This window comes from Chroicocephalus ridibundus, chromosome 18, assembly GCF_963924245.1.
Source record: "Chroicocephalus ridibundus chromosome 18, bChrRid1.1, whole genome shotgun sequence".
Taxonomy (NCBI): Eukaryota; Metazoa; Chordata; class Aves; order Charadriiformes; family Laridae; genus Chroicocephalus; species Chroicocephalus ridibundus.
Window position 1 is genome coordinate 2,603,598 of NC_086301.1, and position 18,645 is coordinate 2,622,242.

General features: G+C 42.4%; 1 protein-coding gene across 1 annotated transcript; it reads left to right on the forward strand.

The window, feature by feature from the left end:
• Positions 1-1,184: 1,184 nt before the first annotated feature.
• Positions 1,185-17,393, forward strand: POU2AF1 (POU class 2 homeobox associating factor 1). The gene is made up of 5 exons (XM_063355282.1): positions 1,185-1,294; positions 12,577-12,704; positions 13,408-13,450; positions 13,541-13,812; positions 15,264-17,393. The coding sequence occupies exons 1-5, from the start codon at positions 1,279-1,281 to the stop codon at positions 15,573-15,575; spliced, it is 771 nt and encodes a 256-aa protein (XP_063211352.1). The 5' UTR covers positions 1,185-1,278; the 3' UTR covers positions 15,576-17,393.
• Positions 17,394-18,645: the final 1,252 nt, after the last annotated feature.

Below are 18,645 nucleotides of genomic sequence, written 5' to 3' on the forward strand. Positions count from 1 at the left end.
AGGGAATACAATTAAGCATTCATCTTCATTTGATTAATCTGGGGTTTTCCATTAAATATAATGCTAATGGTATGTTGCAAAATGGTTCACAAAATGGACCTACTCCCAAGAGGTATTTGGCATCCCTTAAGGGAGGAAATTCTTTTAATAGACTCCTGGCCAAAGAACTGACCAGATCCTGCCTTGTTGTTATTATGAGAAGAGAAATTTGTGCCATGGCAATTCAGTGATTAAAAACGGAACAGGAAGATAGGAACGCCAGAATCCTAAACTCACTGTGCAGCCTCCACCAAATATTTCTCTGGGAACGAAGATCCTAAGTCAGTGTTACTTGTGAAAATTCATCATGATGGTCTGATTTTTAGAGGAAAGAATGTTAAGAGGTTATGTTCATGCAATGGTGTGAATAGGTAAGATGTAATGGTGCTGTTATTAATGATAAGAACTTATATGAACGCCTATGGTAAGTATCTCTCAGCCTTCTTTTGGCTTTGCAAGCTATTTTTGAAGGGCTGTCTCTTCTTTAGTAGGAAGTGTTGTATTTTGATAAAAACAAAACAGAAAAAGGGTTTCTTTTTTAAATGAAGGACGTCCTCGTTTAATGAGGCTTGAAGTGTTTACAGGTGTTTCCTCATAAGTTCAAATTTAGTGGCCCCAGGGAGTTGAGATTCTCATAAGGCAGGAGCAAACACTCAAGTTTTGTATTTTAAGTGTTGCACATTTAAAGGGCCAGGCAGACATGGCGTGTGGGCTGGTTCAGTCTAGCTGAAGTGTCTGGAGACAATAGTTAGGCCATCTGGAGCAGCAGAACGCTGTCTTATGTGAAACCAGACCATCATTAGTGCCACAGAAAGTAAAAATCTTACTAAAAGAACCTGTGATTTTTTTCCTGCTTTACGACATTTTGGCCTAATTTTGTAAATCTATGGTAAAAGCTCCTATGTGTCAGGCTCCAGGTTTGATTGTTTGTTCAAATACATTTTGGTGATATCGAATGCCTTTCTGTGCATAATATCTTCCAGAGTTCAGTGCTCTTGGAGGAACCGTATAGCATTATGAAGAATAACATAGAGCAAGGGAAAATATAGAAGTGGTTGTGGTTGGAGGATGTGATGACATCACAGGGTTCAGCGGGAACATGGGGCTTTTAAAAAGCTGAAAGAAACATCCTGACAGTCAGTTATCACATCCCCGTAAAGGAGTCAAACACACGTTAGCTATTAAAAAGCCAAGCAATCTTCATCAAAGAGAAAAAAGGACTCCGTCCTGACACAGAATATGCACTGGCAAAAATGTAAGTGAGCTCCGATTTGTTTTTCATAACTGCGATAAAAGCTGAAGATTGTAATCTTATTACGCTAAGTAAACATTAGCATAGCATGGGAGACTACTCATGAAGAGATGCATGGCTCAAGAGAGGCAAATGATAAATGATAAGGCATGATGCTAATTTTCCAATAGGGATATTAACACAGGGCCGCATTGCTGCTTTGTTGGCATTCATCACTATGAATCAAGTGGAAGACTATGATTCATAAAAACAATAACAGGATGCAGGTATTATATCAAAGGTTACGGTGGTTACATACCAGAAAATTTTCCTTTTTAAAAGTGAAACCTGTGAGAAATCTTATTTCTGTGCCTTTTTTGATACGTAATTTTTTCAACTAATAAAAAAGATAAGGAACAAAGCAGTTGAGGGCAATACAGTTATGACTTTACAGGAAATCAGTTTTCTTGTTTTCAAGATAATTTCACTCCTCTTGGCCCACCTTTGCTCAAATAGTTTACTGATCATAATACAGGTAGGTGTTTGCTTCTTGAAAGATTTTCGTTCTCACTCTTATGGATCTGTAGACGATGCTTATTTTTGCAGCTGTGCAGCCATCCTTCGCATTTCACCATGCTGTTCTGTTAACCTGGAATAATACAATATACCTGAATGGAGGAAGCTAATTTCTTAAACGTTTGCCAGTGACTTATCTCATACAGAACTAACATTAATCTTTTATATAATAGTCTGTAGGTTGCTCAGAGGTTAGTTTTCTATGCATACGCCTTTCTGACCTTAGTAGCAATTAAGTCTGTTTTCTCTGTCACACATTTCTCCGGCTTTTTTTCAGTTGAACACTTTGGAAGCTCAAATTTATATTTGTGAAATCATACTGTAGACTGTAACAAGAAGGTCTGACTGCTTATTAAATTGTGTTTCAATTTGTCTGACAAGTATTAAGCAGCAAGCAAGCTGGAGCAGTGTGGCAACACACCTTCTTTCCCCCTTTATCTTGTGCTGTTTTCAGAATCAGCAGGTATATGATGCGGAGCATACTGCAAGTTGATTAGATTCAAATTTTTAATCTAATCTTCCATCTCAGAAGTCCACTGATGGTTTGTTTGTTGGGGTTTTTTTCCCTGCAATGACAAAGCAATACTAACAACCTGATGTTTTAAGTGGAACAAAATGGGTAACCAAACTGGTATTTTTCCTTTGCGTTTTTTCTTTGACACATGCACCGCTTTCAAAGGTAAGCAGGAATTACAAGTCTGTGTGAGAAGAGAACAAAACCTATCTCTTGATGTCCGCCATTCCCTGTTGATAGTTTCTAGACATGACAACTTCTGTCCAATACCTGCCCCTCCATGCCCCCCTGAGCTTCTCAAGATTTGAATCTCCTTGTTAAAACAGTGCTTCCTGGCTGTTCTGAAAGCCTGCATGACACATAGTAACTGCCTTGATTTGACTTCTGTTGCTGAGGAAGTGCTTTTCACACCGGTCAGATGGAATAGCCAGTGGAGTGGCCAGACTTCTCTCTGACTCCTGGTCTGGTTGCCAGAGCAGCCTGGCATTATGCTTACTAAGACATGGAAGGGGCTGAGGGGAAATTTCTGTAGGTGGCTCCTGGCTGAGTCTGTGCTTGCTGTCGGCATTTGCTGTCTTTGTCTGCTGTGTCCTTGCATGGTTAGGGTTCCTTTTTCCAACATGGAACTGTTATCTTATTAACCCTGCTTCTTTTCTACACCATTACAGTAATGAATTATGTACTTTTGGCTTTGAAGGTAGACAGGAAGAGTATTCTGATGACTGGGATGCAGGCGTCTTGGGTGCTATTGCCTGCTCTACTGGAGACCCTCTGTACAACTGTAGGTAGGTTCTCAGGTCAGTATAGGTGTTCAGGTGCCAGGTCCCAAAGGCTTCAGTGGAACTTAGACTTCTTAGTATCTCTGTGAGTCTCCATTTGGTGTCTCTGGTGCACCTATATTTCCTGTTAGTGTGACCAGCTGTGGCCTCAAGTTTCCTGCACCATCTGGTTCAAACCACCGGTGACCATATGGATGTCCCAGTGCCCACATGTGAGTCATTGGCTTGCTCTAAAGTATAAATTGATGCAGAGGCAGTATGGGTGACCAGGGAACTTGGTGTGTGCTTTCATGAGCCCTAGGCTAATGAGAGCATAAAAGCCCTGCTCTGCTCTGCTCCGCTCCTTACCTAGGAAATAGGAGGAGCTTTCCTCTGCCATGCAGAGAGTTTCAGTACAGTTAAAATCAAAATGAGTTACTCTGGTATTCTGGCAAAAGGGCATCCTGGATAGATGGGCAGTAAGTCTGTGGGGAGCTTCTGAGGGGTGGGTGAAGCTGTTGCCCAAGTATGGGAGAAAGCATCCCGTATTTGGTGCAGAGACAGATGGCTCTGACAAGAGCAACTGTTTCGTTTTGCACACCTGTGGTACTGTGCTGCCAGACAGCTGGGTAATGATACCTAGGCTGACACCTACCCATGCACTCCCAGGAATGGATGTCAGGCTTTGACATTTCTCACCCTGCAGGTAAATTACTTCCCTGTGGTCTAAGCAGTTGTATTATGGAGTAACCAGACTAGAGAGACATATAACCATGTACTGGGGCAAATGTAAAAGAGACCTTTCTCTCGCTTGGGATCTGTCAGAGACAGCAGGGATTCCACAATAACTGAGCCAGAAGGAAGACAAAGGGAGTGCTGGTGAAAGTCAACTGCAGTCAGGCATTTAATTTCCTAAGGCTTCTTTCCAAATTTCGTAGTATGGACCTGGTTTCTGGAGGAGACTGGATTAAAAAATAAGACAATTACTAAGTCCAGCTTTACACGCTTAAACAGCAGGATGACTTGGGAATATGAGGATGCAGGTAGATTATGTACCATTATGTTGATGGAGGAAGCAAAGGGCCCACTGGATGCTAAAGCATTCTTACCTTTCTGGTGCAGTAACTTGCCTTGACTTGCGTTAAAATTGTTTTTTAGCAAAATAGGAGGTTTTAGAAGGAATGGTATCGTTTACATACTTTTTCCACAGCTATAAAAATAAAACCCAACAGCGCTGGAAAAACAACCAAAGAACAAAAAACTCTCCTGAACTGAAATCCCAAGAGTGACACAAGAACGCATTTAAATAGGTGTGACCTCACCAGAGGGCATTTCTCATGGGCACCTCCTGAAGGGTAATTTCCCACTTCTTCAGGGGACCCTTCTGTGGAAAGCCTTGCAGGAACAGAAGGAAAGCTAACAGACCTTGCCCTCAGCTGCTATGGTCAGAGGCTCTTGTCCTCCAAGGAGTCTCGCATGGCTGGCCCTGCGCACTGGAAATCATTCCCTCGGGGTCACAGCACAGTGCATTTCTTTGCAGGAGTGGGGCCCTGAGCTTCCGCTGAGCAAAACCCCAGAGAGTGTCTCAGCCTGAAAGCATCCCCTCCCACGGCAGAAGCAAAGTGACTGATCGGGGCTTCCCAGCTTTTGGCAGGATTCTGCTGAATGGAAGCAGGCCCGCTCTGCAGCCCAGCAGCCCCTCAGGGATGGGAAATTTCTAATGGGCAGCACCAGCTACTTTCCTCTTATGTGTCTTTATCCAGACAGTTACCTCGTGTACGTTGAAAACAAAATGAGCATACCTTTCATGCAAATGGTTTCTGTTATGAGAGGGTATGCAAGCAGGTTGAAATTCTGCAAGAGTTTCACGTGTAGGTGATGCTTTTGGCTAGGTCAAAATGCTTTGGACACTCAACTCGTGTTGCAGTCCAATGCGACTTCTGCACATAAGGCAGACATTCAGCTATTTAGCTATTTCACAGGCTGCTTGGCTTCCCATGCAACTGAGACATGTGAATTTGCACCTTTGAAAACCTCTTCCCGAAGGCTTTTTAAGTGCATAAAGCCTTTTCTACCCACAACAGATGTGGGCCTCTCTACAGCCTTTCTGAAAGTATCAGATAATGAGTCTGAGAGGTGAAACTGCAATATGCTGCACCTTGTGAGTTTTAATTTTGGTAAAGCCCCACTGGGAAAGATGGATAGTATGAAAGTTGAGCCCATCCATGCTTTACAGAGCAGGTGCAAAGCTCTACGAATGACCACATAAGCAATTCAATGGAAAGCTTGCACTACTAAAATGGAAAGAGTATTATGGGCTGGGAGAAATTAGGAGGTGCGGGTGAGACCTATGGTTAAGACACTTTCTGTCTATCTCAGCTTCCCCTTTGTAATAGGGGTTCTCTTGTTCTGAAACATATAATTTTTAGTAGCCCTCGTGGCTACATGGCCAGTGCATCCAACTCTTATTTGGCACTTGGAAACTTTGCTTTTTTCTTTCTTTTTCTTTTTTTGGTGAGAATAATCAAAGCAGCAAGGATTACTATCCAGCCTTTCATGTTGTTTCCCAAGTGTCTTCAGATCTCCGCTTGATTTTGTTTCTATCCATGTGGAAAAATACTTTGTTTGCCAATCTGCAGCGCCTTCCCAGTGATGGAACAGAATGTAGGTTCTGCACAGTGCTCTCCTAAATTCCACTCATTTAGACCATCTGGAGGTGGGAAGGAGAGCTTTTTTAAAAGGACAGTAGTCAAAAGCATACTGTGTCCCCAAGAATGGCGCAGGCAGGGTACAAGGGCACGTGGACCTGCTAGAATCCAAGGCTAATTTGATTCTTGGCAATCTTCCAATGCAGATAAACACCAGAAAATAAACATACTGGGCATAATTCTGAAATATACTGCTGTCAAACTACTATCTTTCACTGACTTTTGTAGTTATAGTGCTATATAAGAAAGCAGAAAGAGACCTAGTCAAATGCTGCACTGAGTTGTTGGTAAGCAAGCAAAATATGTAGTCTATTGATTTAATTATGCTCAGAACGCTCCTGAGTTCATTTCCTTATGCTGAGCAATGAACCATCGCTCGGCTCTTTTGCTCATGCTCTGACTTCTTCTATTTATTGTAGAGCAGATTCTCTGCCCAGATGTTTGCTTAGTGCTTTGCATTTAACTAAATCTTTATTGAAATACCCACCTGTAGTGCGACAAACAGTACAGACAATAATCCACTCCAGTTTTCCTTGTCAGAATTGTCTACAAAAAATAATGGTCTTCAAAGGAGATTTGGGATGTGTCAAATGCATAAAAAGAGCTGCACATTCAGCCCTTCAAATTGGCCTTGACATGTAAACCTGGGGCCTTGAGACATATCATTTCAGATGGAAAGGCTATTGACAAGATAATGAAGCAAGCAATAGCCAAATGGAATACAGATAAACCTTTTCAGAGTTGTTTCATTATTTATTTGGCAATGCTGTACCCATGATTTTGTGTCTGAGCACATTATGGCAGGTTATTCATTCTTGGCGCCAGCCAGAGAATGTATTAGTCAGGTCTGTATTAGTCAGTTTAGGCCAGGTACTAGGGACCTGGTACTTACTAGCCACCCAAGCATGTTACCACCAACACAACTCGCTAAGAGGATCTTGGTAGAAATAGCTGATTTTTTGTTTCTGAGGGCATGAGTTGCAGATGGGTCACTTCGGAGTGTTTCACTTTTGACTGATCGGTTGGATCAGTTAAAAAAGGGATGCACCCTGGACGATGCTGAGGGCTAGGGATGAAGTTGAAATGAATAACTTTTCTCCTGAGTGATTCCCTGTCATGTTACTATCTGCGATCTTGGACAGTTAAATGAATTTCAGTGCTTTGTTTCCCTCCCCTTGACTTACCACAAAGCAGAGACGCAGAAAGATCACTTTGTTTTTTCACTCTTAGAAACATATTGAGAAAAACTGTGTAAGGACAGAGCTCATCATTTCTGGTCGTGACTGGGGAACCCTCGATCTGCAATGCACTTCAAGCCTCCCACCCAAGCTCCCTATGCTCTGGGGAGCACAGAGACCTGAACAAATATTACACTATTTACTGCCTTGCGTAAATGGGTACTGGTGTTGTGATTACAGTCAAAGCATCCAAGCTCTGGCTGTTGCCATGAGAATGGCTGCAGTTGGATTTCCTTTTCCAGAACCACCTAAATACCTCTGTGGAGACTGGCAGGTTGTTGTCGTAAGAGTGGTACAAACACAAGAAAGCCAAAAGGAATAAGGAGTGTTTTTTCTCCTGGTTGCATAGATTTGTAAAGTTCTGAGTTTTCAAGGGGAATCTAATTGCCTAAGGAATGCAGACCCTCCTTTGCAGGGATTTCTAAAACCACTGAAAAGTGCTTTTGACAGTTCTACTAAAGCATTTATCCTTGGGCAGCTGAATAATTTCAGAGATCTACCAATTCCCTCAACTTTATACAGGGATCCTGGCAGAGCTAAGAATTGGACTTAGATTTCTTCATCTTTCCTTGCTGATCCACTGCTATGAATGGCTGGGTAGACTGGATGTAAATACAAGGGAAGCTGATTAAATAATTCTCATACAAAGAATTGCCTGCCTAGCTGTTAAGAGCTATATTTTATCAATGTGCTTTTCACAGTTATCCATGATGTACTGTGGAGTATTATCAATATCGCAGAAGCAGTCGTTTCAGTTCTGATGGCAGCTCTGATCACATGATTCATTTCCAAAGCAGCAACAAACCCAAAATAATTCTACTAGCTTTAATACTTTAAAAAAAAAATATTTTTGAAGGGTTCTGTATCTGAAGTCAATGTAAAATGCAGACAACCATTATGAAATATTTAATCCCCTGCTAAATGGACATTGATGTCTTATTGTAAAAAGGATTTTATTAGACTGTAAACATCCAAGTAATGTATACAAAGCTAGGCCACTTTTTTCTTTTTATTAGCCAAAGTTCACTGTGTATAATAAAAATGTCAGCAGCTGCCTAATGTAATTTGGTCTTCAGTATCCAACCCAGAAACTCACTAGTTTGTTAATTCAAATCAAAATTCCTCTTCTTATCCAAGAGTTATTGTTTGCTTTTTGGTGTTACTGCAAATAAGAAAAACTTTTCTATTGTGTTTCTTGTCAATTTTTTATTATACTTGGAGGTGAAAGAGGAAAAGAGAAAAATATTTACACTGTTAATGCTGATCAAGTGATAAGCTTATCACATGCTAGTGTGTGAGCAAAAAAACTAGTAAATCTTCTGAAACAGTGACAAGCATGTCATTTGCTGTTGCAGGCAGGTAGTCGTGCAAACTTAAAGATTAGCAGTGTATTTCAAACTGAAAATTGGCCTGATGGGAAATCGTTCTGACTTGTTTCAAGGGATGAAGGTTTAAACTGATCTGCAGTTCATGTGTGTGTGAAGGTTGGTGGTGCTAATATGAAGTTTAGTGATCTGAAACTTGACACACTTCAATGCTTGCAGTCTTCCAACAGCTGTTTTGCCATTATCTTCCCTCCAATATCTGCAATGGTTAAATAAAAATGTAGCGGAAGATGCATTTTGAAGTTGCTTGGTTTGATTGTTTGGCAATGTCTTGGTATGCTTTCCCTGTCTGATCTTTTACTCAGACCAGCATTTCATGGATGTTATTAAGAAGCAGGCATCTTTAAAAAGATTGTGTCTGCATATAGATACTGTACTGACAAATATCTGGGGATGACAAATACCATGCAGAAATGGGATACTGTTGACTGTTGCACTAGATACTGAGGACATCTCTCAGTTAGGTTCTCCAAAGCACAAACAACTGAAGGCTGGGGTTTATAGGATTACTACCCAACACATTAGTCTGCTCAGCGCTTTGTTCGCCTTGGGCAAAGAGTCGTGTGAAGCGTGTTCCTGAAGTTCTTGTCAGCCTGTGAGCTGGGGTTGGAGCTGCTCCCCAAAAGCCAACAGCAAGATCCCTATTGCCTATGCCTGCTATGTTCAGCACAACTTGGACTCGTACTCAGCAGAAAAAAATTATATTTTTTCCTAGGTGTGAACCAATTGGCAGAGGGATAACCAGTGTGGAGAGATGAGTGTGTTGACCTTAACAGCAGCACTAATGGAGTTGTCAAGTCTTTATCCAGAGTCCACTGAAATTGGCAACCTTCAACTCTCTCTGTGCAGTCTGGACGCTTTCAGGCTGAGTTGCAAAGTGGTCTGGAATCAAACATCATTATTGACTTTGTTCCGTTGTCACTTCATACTTAGAGTTAGTAGAACTGCTGCATTTGGTACCTTTTTATTAGCTGTAGTGTTATCCAGCCACTTTGAAAGATTACTCAAAAGTCTTCAATGTTTATGCTAGGCTTTTGTCGATGTTTAACAAATACAGTAAGTGATAACATTGATGAAAGGAACCTGAGCGTATACACACATCATGGATTTGTAAGGCTGCCTGACAAAAGTATTGCAATGAGCTAAAATATATTTATGCATAGGAACTATTGCAAAGCTTCCTACAGGTTGGATTAGATTCCTTCTCTTCTTTCTTGGCTTCTGATGCTTCATACGGCTCCAACTTTGGAGAGCTGTTGCAAATCAAGATCCAGTGCCCATTAAGGATATGGCTGTTCCACAGTCCTTGAATTGTATGAGACAAGCTGGAACACAGTAGGCACTTGAGTGCTGGAACACACGCACTGCTGTTGCTTTTATTTGTTTGAATGGAATTTGGGCATGCAAACCTTGGTGCATTTGCAGCTCATGAATTAAAAATATAATTGAAACTTGGTCCAAGGCAGGCTTCATCGTTTATTAGGACAACCCTGGTATAAGGAGTTGGAGGCTACTAAATCCAGGTGCTTCCTTTACAAGGATATTTTAATTGTTATTATTTCTCAAAATGCTTTTATTTTTAAATGATCATATTTCTTTTGCTTTATGAGGAATTGTACACTGAAGCCAAAAGTCATTTTGCTGTGGTTCATCTGTAATGCTCAGACCTGGTACACACTTGAACAGTGGAAAAGCAGCTGTGCTATATTATTTTTATTTCTGGAGGTCAGCTTGGGGGAACTGAAATATGTTCTGCAGACTTTGGGTTTTTTTCTTCTTTTTTTTTTTTTTTGGGGGGGGGTTATTCTGCTTACACCGGAAACTGTGAATAGGTATATTTGTCAGCTTTTACAGTAAATTTCTTCTTTCCCATCCCCCAAACCTGGAGTTAGAAACTGACATCCTTCCCCACCCTAATTCTGCCAGGCGGCCCTTTGAAATCAGTGTGATGACTCGGCGGTAAGATACTACTGGAGAGGTACAGTTCTGTCTCTCATGCAATCTGTAGCAGAGCTCCTATTTGCTTTGGTGGAGTTGATGTTTTCACTCAACATAAAGAACAGCAGCAATGTCTGACTCTGAAGAGCTTTTCAGTGAAGTACAGATAAATAAGTTTCAAATGTAAATAAATATAAGACCAAGAAAGCACCTTTGTGATGGTCTTTATTTTGGACCTCCGGTCTAGCATTCAGCTCCTTTTCAGAGATCTCAGCTCAAACCACAGCACTTTTTAGTACTGTCTATTGTTTGCACTCAGATAAATTAATACCAATTACATTTAAAAAGCAAAAGGTGAATTATATTAAAACCCCTGTGGATGCTTGTATGCAGAATTAAAGTGACCTTAATTCTCTGGGTTAACTGCATTTCCAAAGCCACAGGATTCATGAGAATGCAACCCAATTTAAAGTCCCACAAAGAATGTCCACAATGGAAACTTATCAAGTAGCATATTTACAAATCAAAGTGCAGTAAAAAGGGGCAGGTAACCACTACTGCAATCAGTGGCTTTACAAATATCGGGCCTCCACGAGCTTTGATATATCCTATGGTTTTGTTCTGCTATCAATTGCCTCCAAATACTTCATGTAAAATATGGGTTGATAATATTGGCTTCTGAGAAGAACTGTGCTTTCCTCTACTTTCACTTGTCACAAGGCTTTGTGATAGGCCTTTTTAGTTGGCCATAAGCTTTACTTTTCAAAACGGAGCAGAGTTTATGGGTATAAACTCTGAGACGTGTTGGCAATATAACTGTCTGCAATACTGTGTCATGTCCCAGCTCACCAAGTTATAAACATCCTGGCCAGGCTATGAGCAAAGCTCTGTTTGGAAGAGAAACGTGATTCTGGTCCAGGATGGCACTTAAGTATACCTGCCTGTTCTCAAAAGCTGAGCTATGCATGTCAAACTAGTGATGAGTTAAATGGCTTTCCAAATGAGGATGCTTTTCTAATTTGGGTTGCATTTATGGCTTGTGTCTAAGTACAGAATACAGTGTATTTCTCTGGAATATCTAATCTCTATTTTTTTATATATCTACCGGCCAGCAATTATGTTATGTCATAGGCTGAATATCTACTAACCAATCTGTATTATGTGCCTGTTGGATATACTCGGTCTGATTTGTCCTTCAGGTGGGTGTAAATCGCTGCACTGCAGATCAGTGGCACTGAAGGAACAGAAAGCAGATACACACAAGTGAAGTCAAGAGGAATAAAATAAACACGCTATTTTTGTGAGAAGCCTGGAGAAAACAGAATTTCAGCCTCAGGGATTAAGGAGGAAAAAAAAAGTAGATCACAATTGACACACTGAAACTTCATTGAAGGCAGCAGAATGAAAGGCTTAGTCTAGAGACAGTTTGAGGAGAATCAGCATACTTAGTGCCTCTCTCTGCTTTTGTTTTTTGTCTACCTGGCTGCTAAGTTTTGAAGAGGGAAGCCCTTTTTCGCCTCCCCTCAGAGTGTGTGGCTCACCATAGGGAGGTGGAGGTCTGTTGATAGCTATTGCTTTTAGGAATGGAGTATTATCCTCTGCATAACAGCAGCAACCCCTTTTCCTTGTACTACATCCTCCCTGGCTTTCATAAATGTCTAGAGCAATATGCCTATTTATTCAACAGAACACGTTCATTATGCCCTGTGCCTGACAGGACGTGGCTTCTGCTGTTTATACCTGCCAGAACGGCAGGGAAACCACCAGCTCTGGCTTCCAGACCATCCTGACTGGAAAGCCTGCGGAAGCTCTTGTGCTGTGAATTATCTACGAATGCTCTTTTGAAAAGAAAAAAAAAAAAAAGAAAAAAAAACGTTTCTCAGTATTGCTGCAGCTATTTAACAGCTGGGGGGAATTGCAATCATACTTATTTCAGATTAGGTTGTCCTCGTGATCAATCTGTGTGATCACAGCATCCAAGCAGCAAAGGCAGAGAGAAAGCCTGTGCCATCTGATGTCATGTATGGGCCAAAAGACATCATTAGTTAAGGAACAAAATGTTTATGAGTCCAGGCTCCAGACACGTTGACTAGTAGAGCCTGCAGACAAGCAGGCTGCCATGCAGATTTTGTCTCAGAGCAAATGGCAGGAAAGGAAAATAAATGTCACCTGCATTTTTTTGTTCTCAGCTTCTGCTCCAGAACAGCAGCCACAGCCTCGCCCCTATCAAGGTGTCCGTGTGAAAGAACCAGTGAAGGAGCTATTGAAAAGGAAACGGGGAAATGTTCATAATGCTGCTGCAACGGCAGCTACAACGGTAGGAGAAAAAACAAACACAGGCAGAAAACTCTTCCTCGGTAGCTAAATGATTGACCAGCCCTGGCACCAGCTGGCAAATACTGGATGTTGCTGGCAAGAAATCCTTGTTTCTCTAAAGCATTTTGTAGGCAATGCAGCCTCATTCTACTTGGAGATACCATTAAATATATCTTTACTTTAGGTGGAGTGCCTTTTGGGTGCGGAGCACCTTCAATCACCATTGATTTAATGGAATTGTGAAAGTGCTTTGCACTTGGCAGGATCTAACTCGAGGAACAGAAAGTGGCTTGGAAGTTAAGCAGCTTGCTCAAGAGAACAAAAAGCGATCAACCAGAGCCATCCTTGGCTATCTGCTTCTTGGTTTCAGCCTACCTGTATCTGTCCTCCCAGGAGGAAACAGACTGACTGGCTCCTCTCTGAAGAGGAATTCCCTCTGCAGCACAAGTTTAAATACTGTTTAAGGCGCCCTTGAGCTGAAGGGACATGTGGACTGTGGCTGGGGTTACGTGTAGTGGCTGCCAGCCTCAGTTCTCCTGGGCCCTCTGTAGAGGCAGGTGGGAACATTCAGGCACCGACATTGAAGTAGTAGTTGATAATCTGCTGAGAATAGCTAATATGTTCTGTCTCTCAGTGCTTCTCAGAGGGGATTGAATTTAATGCTTACGGTCTTAATCCCTGGATGTTTTTCTTCTCTCTTCTAGGTCGTTTTGCCCCATCAGCCGCTTCCTTCCTATTCACCAATGGGTAATGTTTCCCTGACTTTCTAAGTGTTTGTCAGCCCTGCTGCAGGGAAGGCTATGCTGAACCAGGTTTTAATCCTCTCCTGTTTTTTAGGCCAGCCTTGCATTGATACGGATGTTGCTGCCTCTGCCGTGCCTGTCACAGATGAAGGAGCGCTCTGTTCTGGCTGGATCTCCCAGCCCTCTCCCACATCCTTACAGCCTTTAACTCAGTGGACTACTTACCCTGATTATGTGTCTCATGAAGCAGCCAGCTGTCCATACACAGCAGATATGTATGTTCAACCTATGTGTCCCAGTTACACACTGGTTGGACCTTCATCTGTTCTGACTTATACTTCTCAACCGCTGATCACCAATTTTGCAGTAAGTCAAAAATACCTAGGTATAAATGACAGCAAATTCCCCACTTCCTAGGAAGAGCCATAGGGAGTACTGGATGTAATTGGCATATTTTATTTAATTTCTATAATGTTGTGTGTCTTTGCATCCATGCTACGCAGTTGTTCTAGCACTGAACCTGTCTACACTGTGCTGGACATTAGTATGGTTTGAGGAGGACAAAGCGTTGTGGTTGCGCTGAAATCAGGCATGCTTCACTGCCATTTCCCCAGCTCTCTGTGCTCCTCCAGACTTTCCATGTTATTAACTCATATGCTGTTATTTGCTGTTGTCCTGGGAAATGAGTCATCTCTCATCAAGTCATCAGCAGGGCTGCCACTGCCCTGAGTCTGTTCAAGTCTATGAACAGTTATTTACTGTAGGAGAATACTGTTTGCAGCTCAGGGATAATAATGGAGAATGTTACGTTTACTGTTGTCATCACTTCCAACTTGAGGAGCTGTTCTTCAGCTTGGATTTGGAATACCTGAGGAAGCAGAATTAAAGTAGTTCACTGAGTGGATAGTGACGTTATAGTCAATAAATGCTGTTGTCTAGACAAGTACTTAGGACACAGTCCCACCAGAGATCTGAGCAGTATCCAGGAAGTTCTTCACTTTTTAATTCTAAACTTAAAAAAGAAAAAAAAGTAAATGGGATGCCAGGAAACACATCCACCAGGTGGAGCAGGAAGAATGACTTGGCAATAAATTTCTCAAAAATTGCTATTTGAAGATGGAAGAGCAAGGCCAAAATAGCATGTAAACTGGGCAGAACATTTGGTTTCAGGCTGGACAAGATCTGTTTGTCTGATCCAAGATGGTTTTCTCTTCCTTAGAGGAGAAGGGCAGAGAATTCTGTTTCAGTTGAAGTCAAGCAGCTTATTTTCCTTTTAATGTTTCAGTTCAGCTGCTGTAACTGACACACCAAATCAGCAAAGGCCCATGCCTGCATCCTGTGGCCTCACTGGTGAGGAAGGGCTATCATCTCAAATGTGGCTCTGCCTTGGCTGACAGGGTCTGGTCAGGATGGGCTGTCGCAGAGGCCAGAATAAGCTGCCTTCAACCTTGTGGCAGCAAAGTTGTGCCTATGCATTCAGCTTTTGCAAGAGAGACTGTCAAAGACGACAGTTTTCAGCACAGGGTTAACTGTCTCGTGGGCTTACAGTGAGGAGGGTGGGAGTGGGAACAGAAATTCAGAGGGAACTTGACATGAGTGTGAGCTACTGGTAGCAAGCACCTGGGACAGCCACAGTCACCGCTCTCATGGGAGCCAGCGTGGGAAAACTCTCACACTAGTATAAAGCTTTACCAGAGAGACAGGAAAAGGGATGTTAAAAGTGAGACTGAGCATCCTTAGTCTGTTGGTTTGTGTCCTCCCCCCGCCCCATGTGGCCAATTGTTTTATCTTGCTTTATTTCTCTTCTATTTTAACAGCCCCGAAGCACCACCCCCGCTGTAGTGCCTCAGCTTGAGGTGACGGATCAGCAGCCACCTCTCACATACTTCCCATGGGCACAGCCCCTCTCTGCACTGCCAGCCTCCACTTTGCAGTACCAGCCGGCCTCTTCCACTCTTTCTGGGCCGCAGTTTGTGCCCTTGCCAATCTCCATTCCTGAACCAGCCCCCCAGGAGCTGGAGGATGCCAGACGAGTCATTGGCACACTGCCCATTGAGAAGCTGCTTCTAGAAGATGAAGACAATGATACGTATGTTTTAAACCATGCTCTCTCTGTTGAAGGTCTTTAGGTTGCACATCTGGGGCCTGATCCTCACCTACTCAATACTCCACCTGGCACCGCAGTGAGTTTTGAGTACAGAGGAAAAGACAGTGGGGTGGGAACTTTACTTGTGATTTCAGTGTCCACCTCTAGCATGCCATGACTTGTGTATTGTGTGAAACTTGCTTTGTCCTGAGGCCCAGCACAAGATTTCTCTGCTGTTACAGTTCCTGCTGCCTCTCCCAGGCAGGCTTTTCATACTGCATAGTTCTTGTGCTTAGCGTCAGCATGAGGTGACTTTCATCCTCAGACACAGGGCATGGTCTCAAATTGACATACTATAGTGTAGCCATGGCCAACTGTAGCATTTGGTGAGGGTACACTTGCCTCTAAATATTGGCAAGACCTAGTTCAGTAGGACTGATTTCTAGAGCTCAGCATAAATGCCTTGTGAGTGTGTCTTTGTTCTGTCTGTGGAGAAACCTCTACCTGACCTAGGCCACTAGAGAACATTTGGAGGGCCTAAACTGACATTTTTCTTTCCTAAATTGAATTGCTCCTTTGGAAAACTCAAGTGTAGTTTTGTTCTACTGGTGCAGGTATCTGCATTATTCTGAAAACAGACATCCCTATTTACAGACCATCACAAAGTAGCCTAGATGAAAGGTTTGAGTTCACACAAAGATGTAACTTGAAGGTCTCACCTTGTCTGTCATTGGAAGAGAGCCACGTAGGTGTGGGACAGGAGTTTGGAGTCATGGTCTTTCAGCTGCAGAATATTTTTGGACTCTAAAATATCCACCTTTGAGACGGGGGGCTGATGTTGTGTCTGGCTGCTAATGCTGCATGTTCTACCAATGGACAGATCCTGGTCCCACTGAAGTCACTGGGAGTTTTGCATGAGTCAGGATTGCAAAACATGGCCCTATATCAGGAGATCATTGAGAAGACAGGGTCTGGACTTCAGTCTAACAAGGAATTCATGTCATTACCATTAGCCAGCAATACTTTCGCTTGTTCTGTAGCATTTGAGTGTGAAGTCGGTGATGTCGTGCTGAGCCAAGGAACCTTAGTGACCTCTCTTGTGCCTTACTGCTATGGAAAGTTTCTCTGTGCTGTAGTCTCCCAGACCCACAGGTGCACACATTTTCTTTATAGCTTTCTGATTTTCTTTCCTGGAGAATGAGTAGCTTTACTTTTTCCTCTGATGCAACTGTAAATATTATTGTTGATGCTCAGGAGTGTCGTGCCACAGTCAAATATACTTGCAGGAGATGCATCCCCTTCTAACTCTGTTTATTGCTTTCTTAATAAACAAGGGGCTCTTGGCTGGTGAACACAATTTCTCTGGGTTTTTCTGCTTTCTAAAGCCCAGCATCCGTAGGTGATTTTATTCTTTGCAAGACTAACTGCAAAATAATTTATTGCACTATTACCTGGTGTCCAGCTCTCCAGTTGTCACCCAGGCAATGTTTTAAGTGACCTTACAGTTTATGCCTGAGTGAAGTTTGCAAGCTCAGGTTGAAAGTTTCAAGGACTTCCAAAGCATATTTTGTTATTTAATATTAACAAATCGGGAATACATAAGCAATAGATCATGTAAGTGATCATAAAGTTGTTTGAAAATAGCAGTAGTTCAGGTGCATTGAAATTAGTGGCTTACATTTGCAGAAAAACCCAGCAAAGAAATTAATTACAAGGAGCTTAGTTCACCACTGCTTACTCCAGTTTTATAAGCACAAAGACATTCAGTAGGTAAAACTGGGATAATGCAGTTGTGAATCGAGCCTGTGGTTGCTAAGATTGCTTTTAAATTTCTTTCACTTCAATGTATGTAAATTCTGTGTGTGAATATCAAACAATGATGAACTGTTTCAGAATTTCTTTCTGGGTTGTTCTGGTTAGAAAAAGACATTCTCTTTCAATAAAGATCTACAGTAACTTTCATATGCCTAAAGTGTTTTATTTCCTATCCAAAATGGTAACCCAGCATTGATTTAGCAATCAATTAGTTCAATAACATATGCACAGGCTAGAACCACAGATGAGCTGTTAGAGTTTCTGCTAATTTTGCTCATTAAGGCAGACTAAGGAGGAACTCCATGATCCAGATAGGGGCTGGAGGCACTGTTTTCTCAAGCAGTCCTTACTCACAGAAGCACTCCTGCAGTTCAGATGTTAGTTCAATCACTATTATCCTCTATTGGCATCCATGGGGATGTGTGGGTGTGCACCCACAGCTAATGCTGAGCTTGACTGCAAATCAGACTAGCTGTAAAATCGCATCTCTACTTTGTGAAATTGCAAGGTGTGGCTCTGGGGTACAAAATTACCTGAGGAAAGAAGGGACTGTCTACCACCACCTGACTAAAAAGTATCAAATGGTGCTGTCTGGAGTGAAACAAACTCAGAGGCTGGTACAACTGCCTGTAGGATGGTCTCCTCCTGCGCAAAGGGAAACTGTAAAGCCACATGTGCATGCCTGGTGCACTTGTAAATAGGACCTGGAGGAATGGAAGTGGCGAGCAGCTCTGTTTAATTCTGTCCAGCTCCTGCCATAGAGCCAGGCAACCAAAGTGAAGTGGTAAAGTGTCTTCCCTGTCGCTAAGGGCCGTGTCACCAGCAAGTCCATAACTGCTATGGGTTGTGACAACTCTTGGTCTTATGCACAAGATAAGGACTTGGTCCCTCTCACTAGTAGTTTTTATAAAGAAGTAGAGCTGAACAGGCTGTTTACAAATACACCATTTTGAACAGGCTGTTTGTTATCCCAGCTGGTGACATATCACCAATGCATACAAGGCCGTATCACTCCAACAAGTGATAAATACACACTATAAGGTACACTGGGCCCCAATGCCAGGCTTTGTGGAGGACTTCAATACCTCCCAGCACAAGGGCAAATCTCACCTGAAAGAAAGTGCTGAAGTGGAAAGGAGAGACAGTATGCCAAAGCTCAAGAGTGCTGAGGGCTCTTGAAAGCTGCAGTTATTTTCAGGTAGGAAGCCCTTTCCATGGGAGTGGGTGCTTGCAAGGTCAAGCCCTGTGGGGCTTATGGCATGGTTTTGTGAAACACTGGGTATAAAACCCCCAAACTG

Coding starts and splice junctions, on each gene's coding strand:
- POU2AF1 (XM_063355282.1), top strand. Junction 13,451..13,540: donor TCCTTCCTATTCACCAATGG/GTAATGTTTCCC, acceptor CCTGTTTTTTAG/GCCAGCCTTGCATTGATACG. Junction 13,813..15,263: donor CGCTGATCACCAATTTTGCA/GTAAGTCAAAAA, acceptor CTATTTTAACAG/CCCCGAAGCACCACCCCCGC.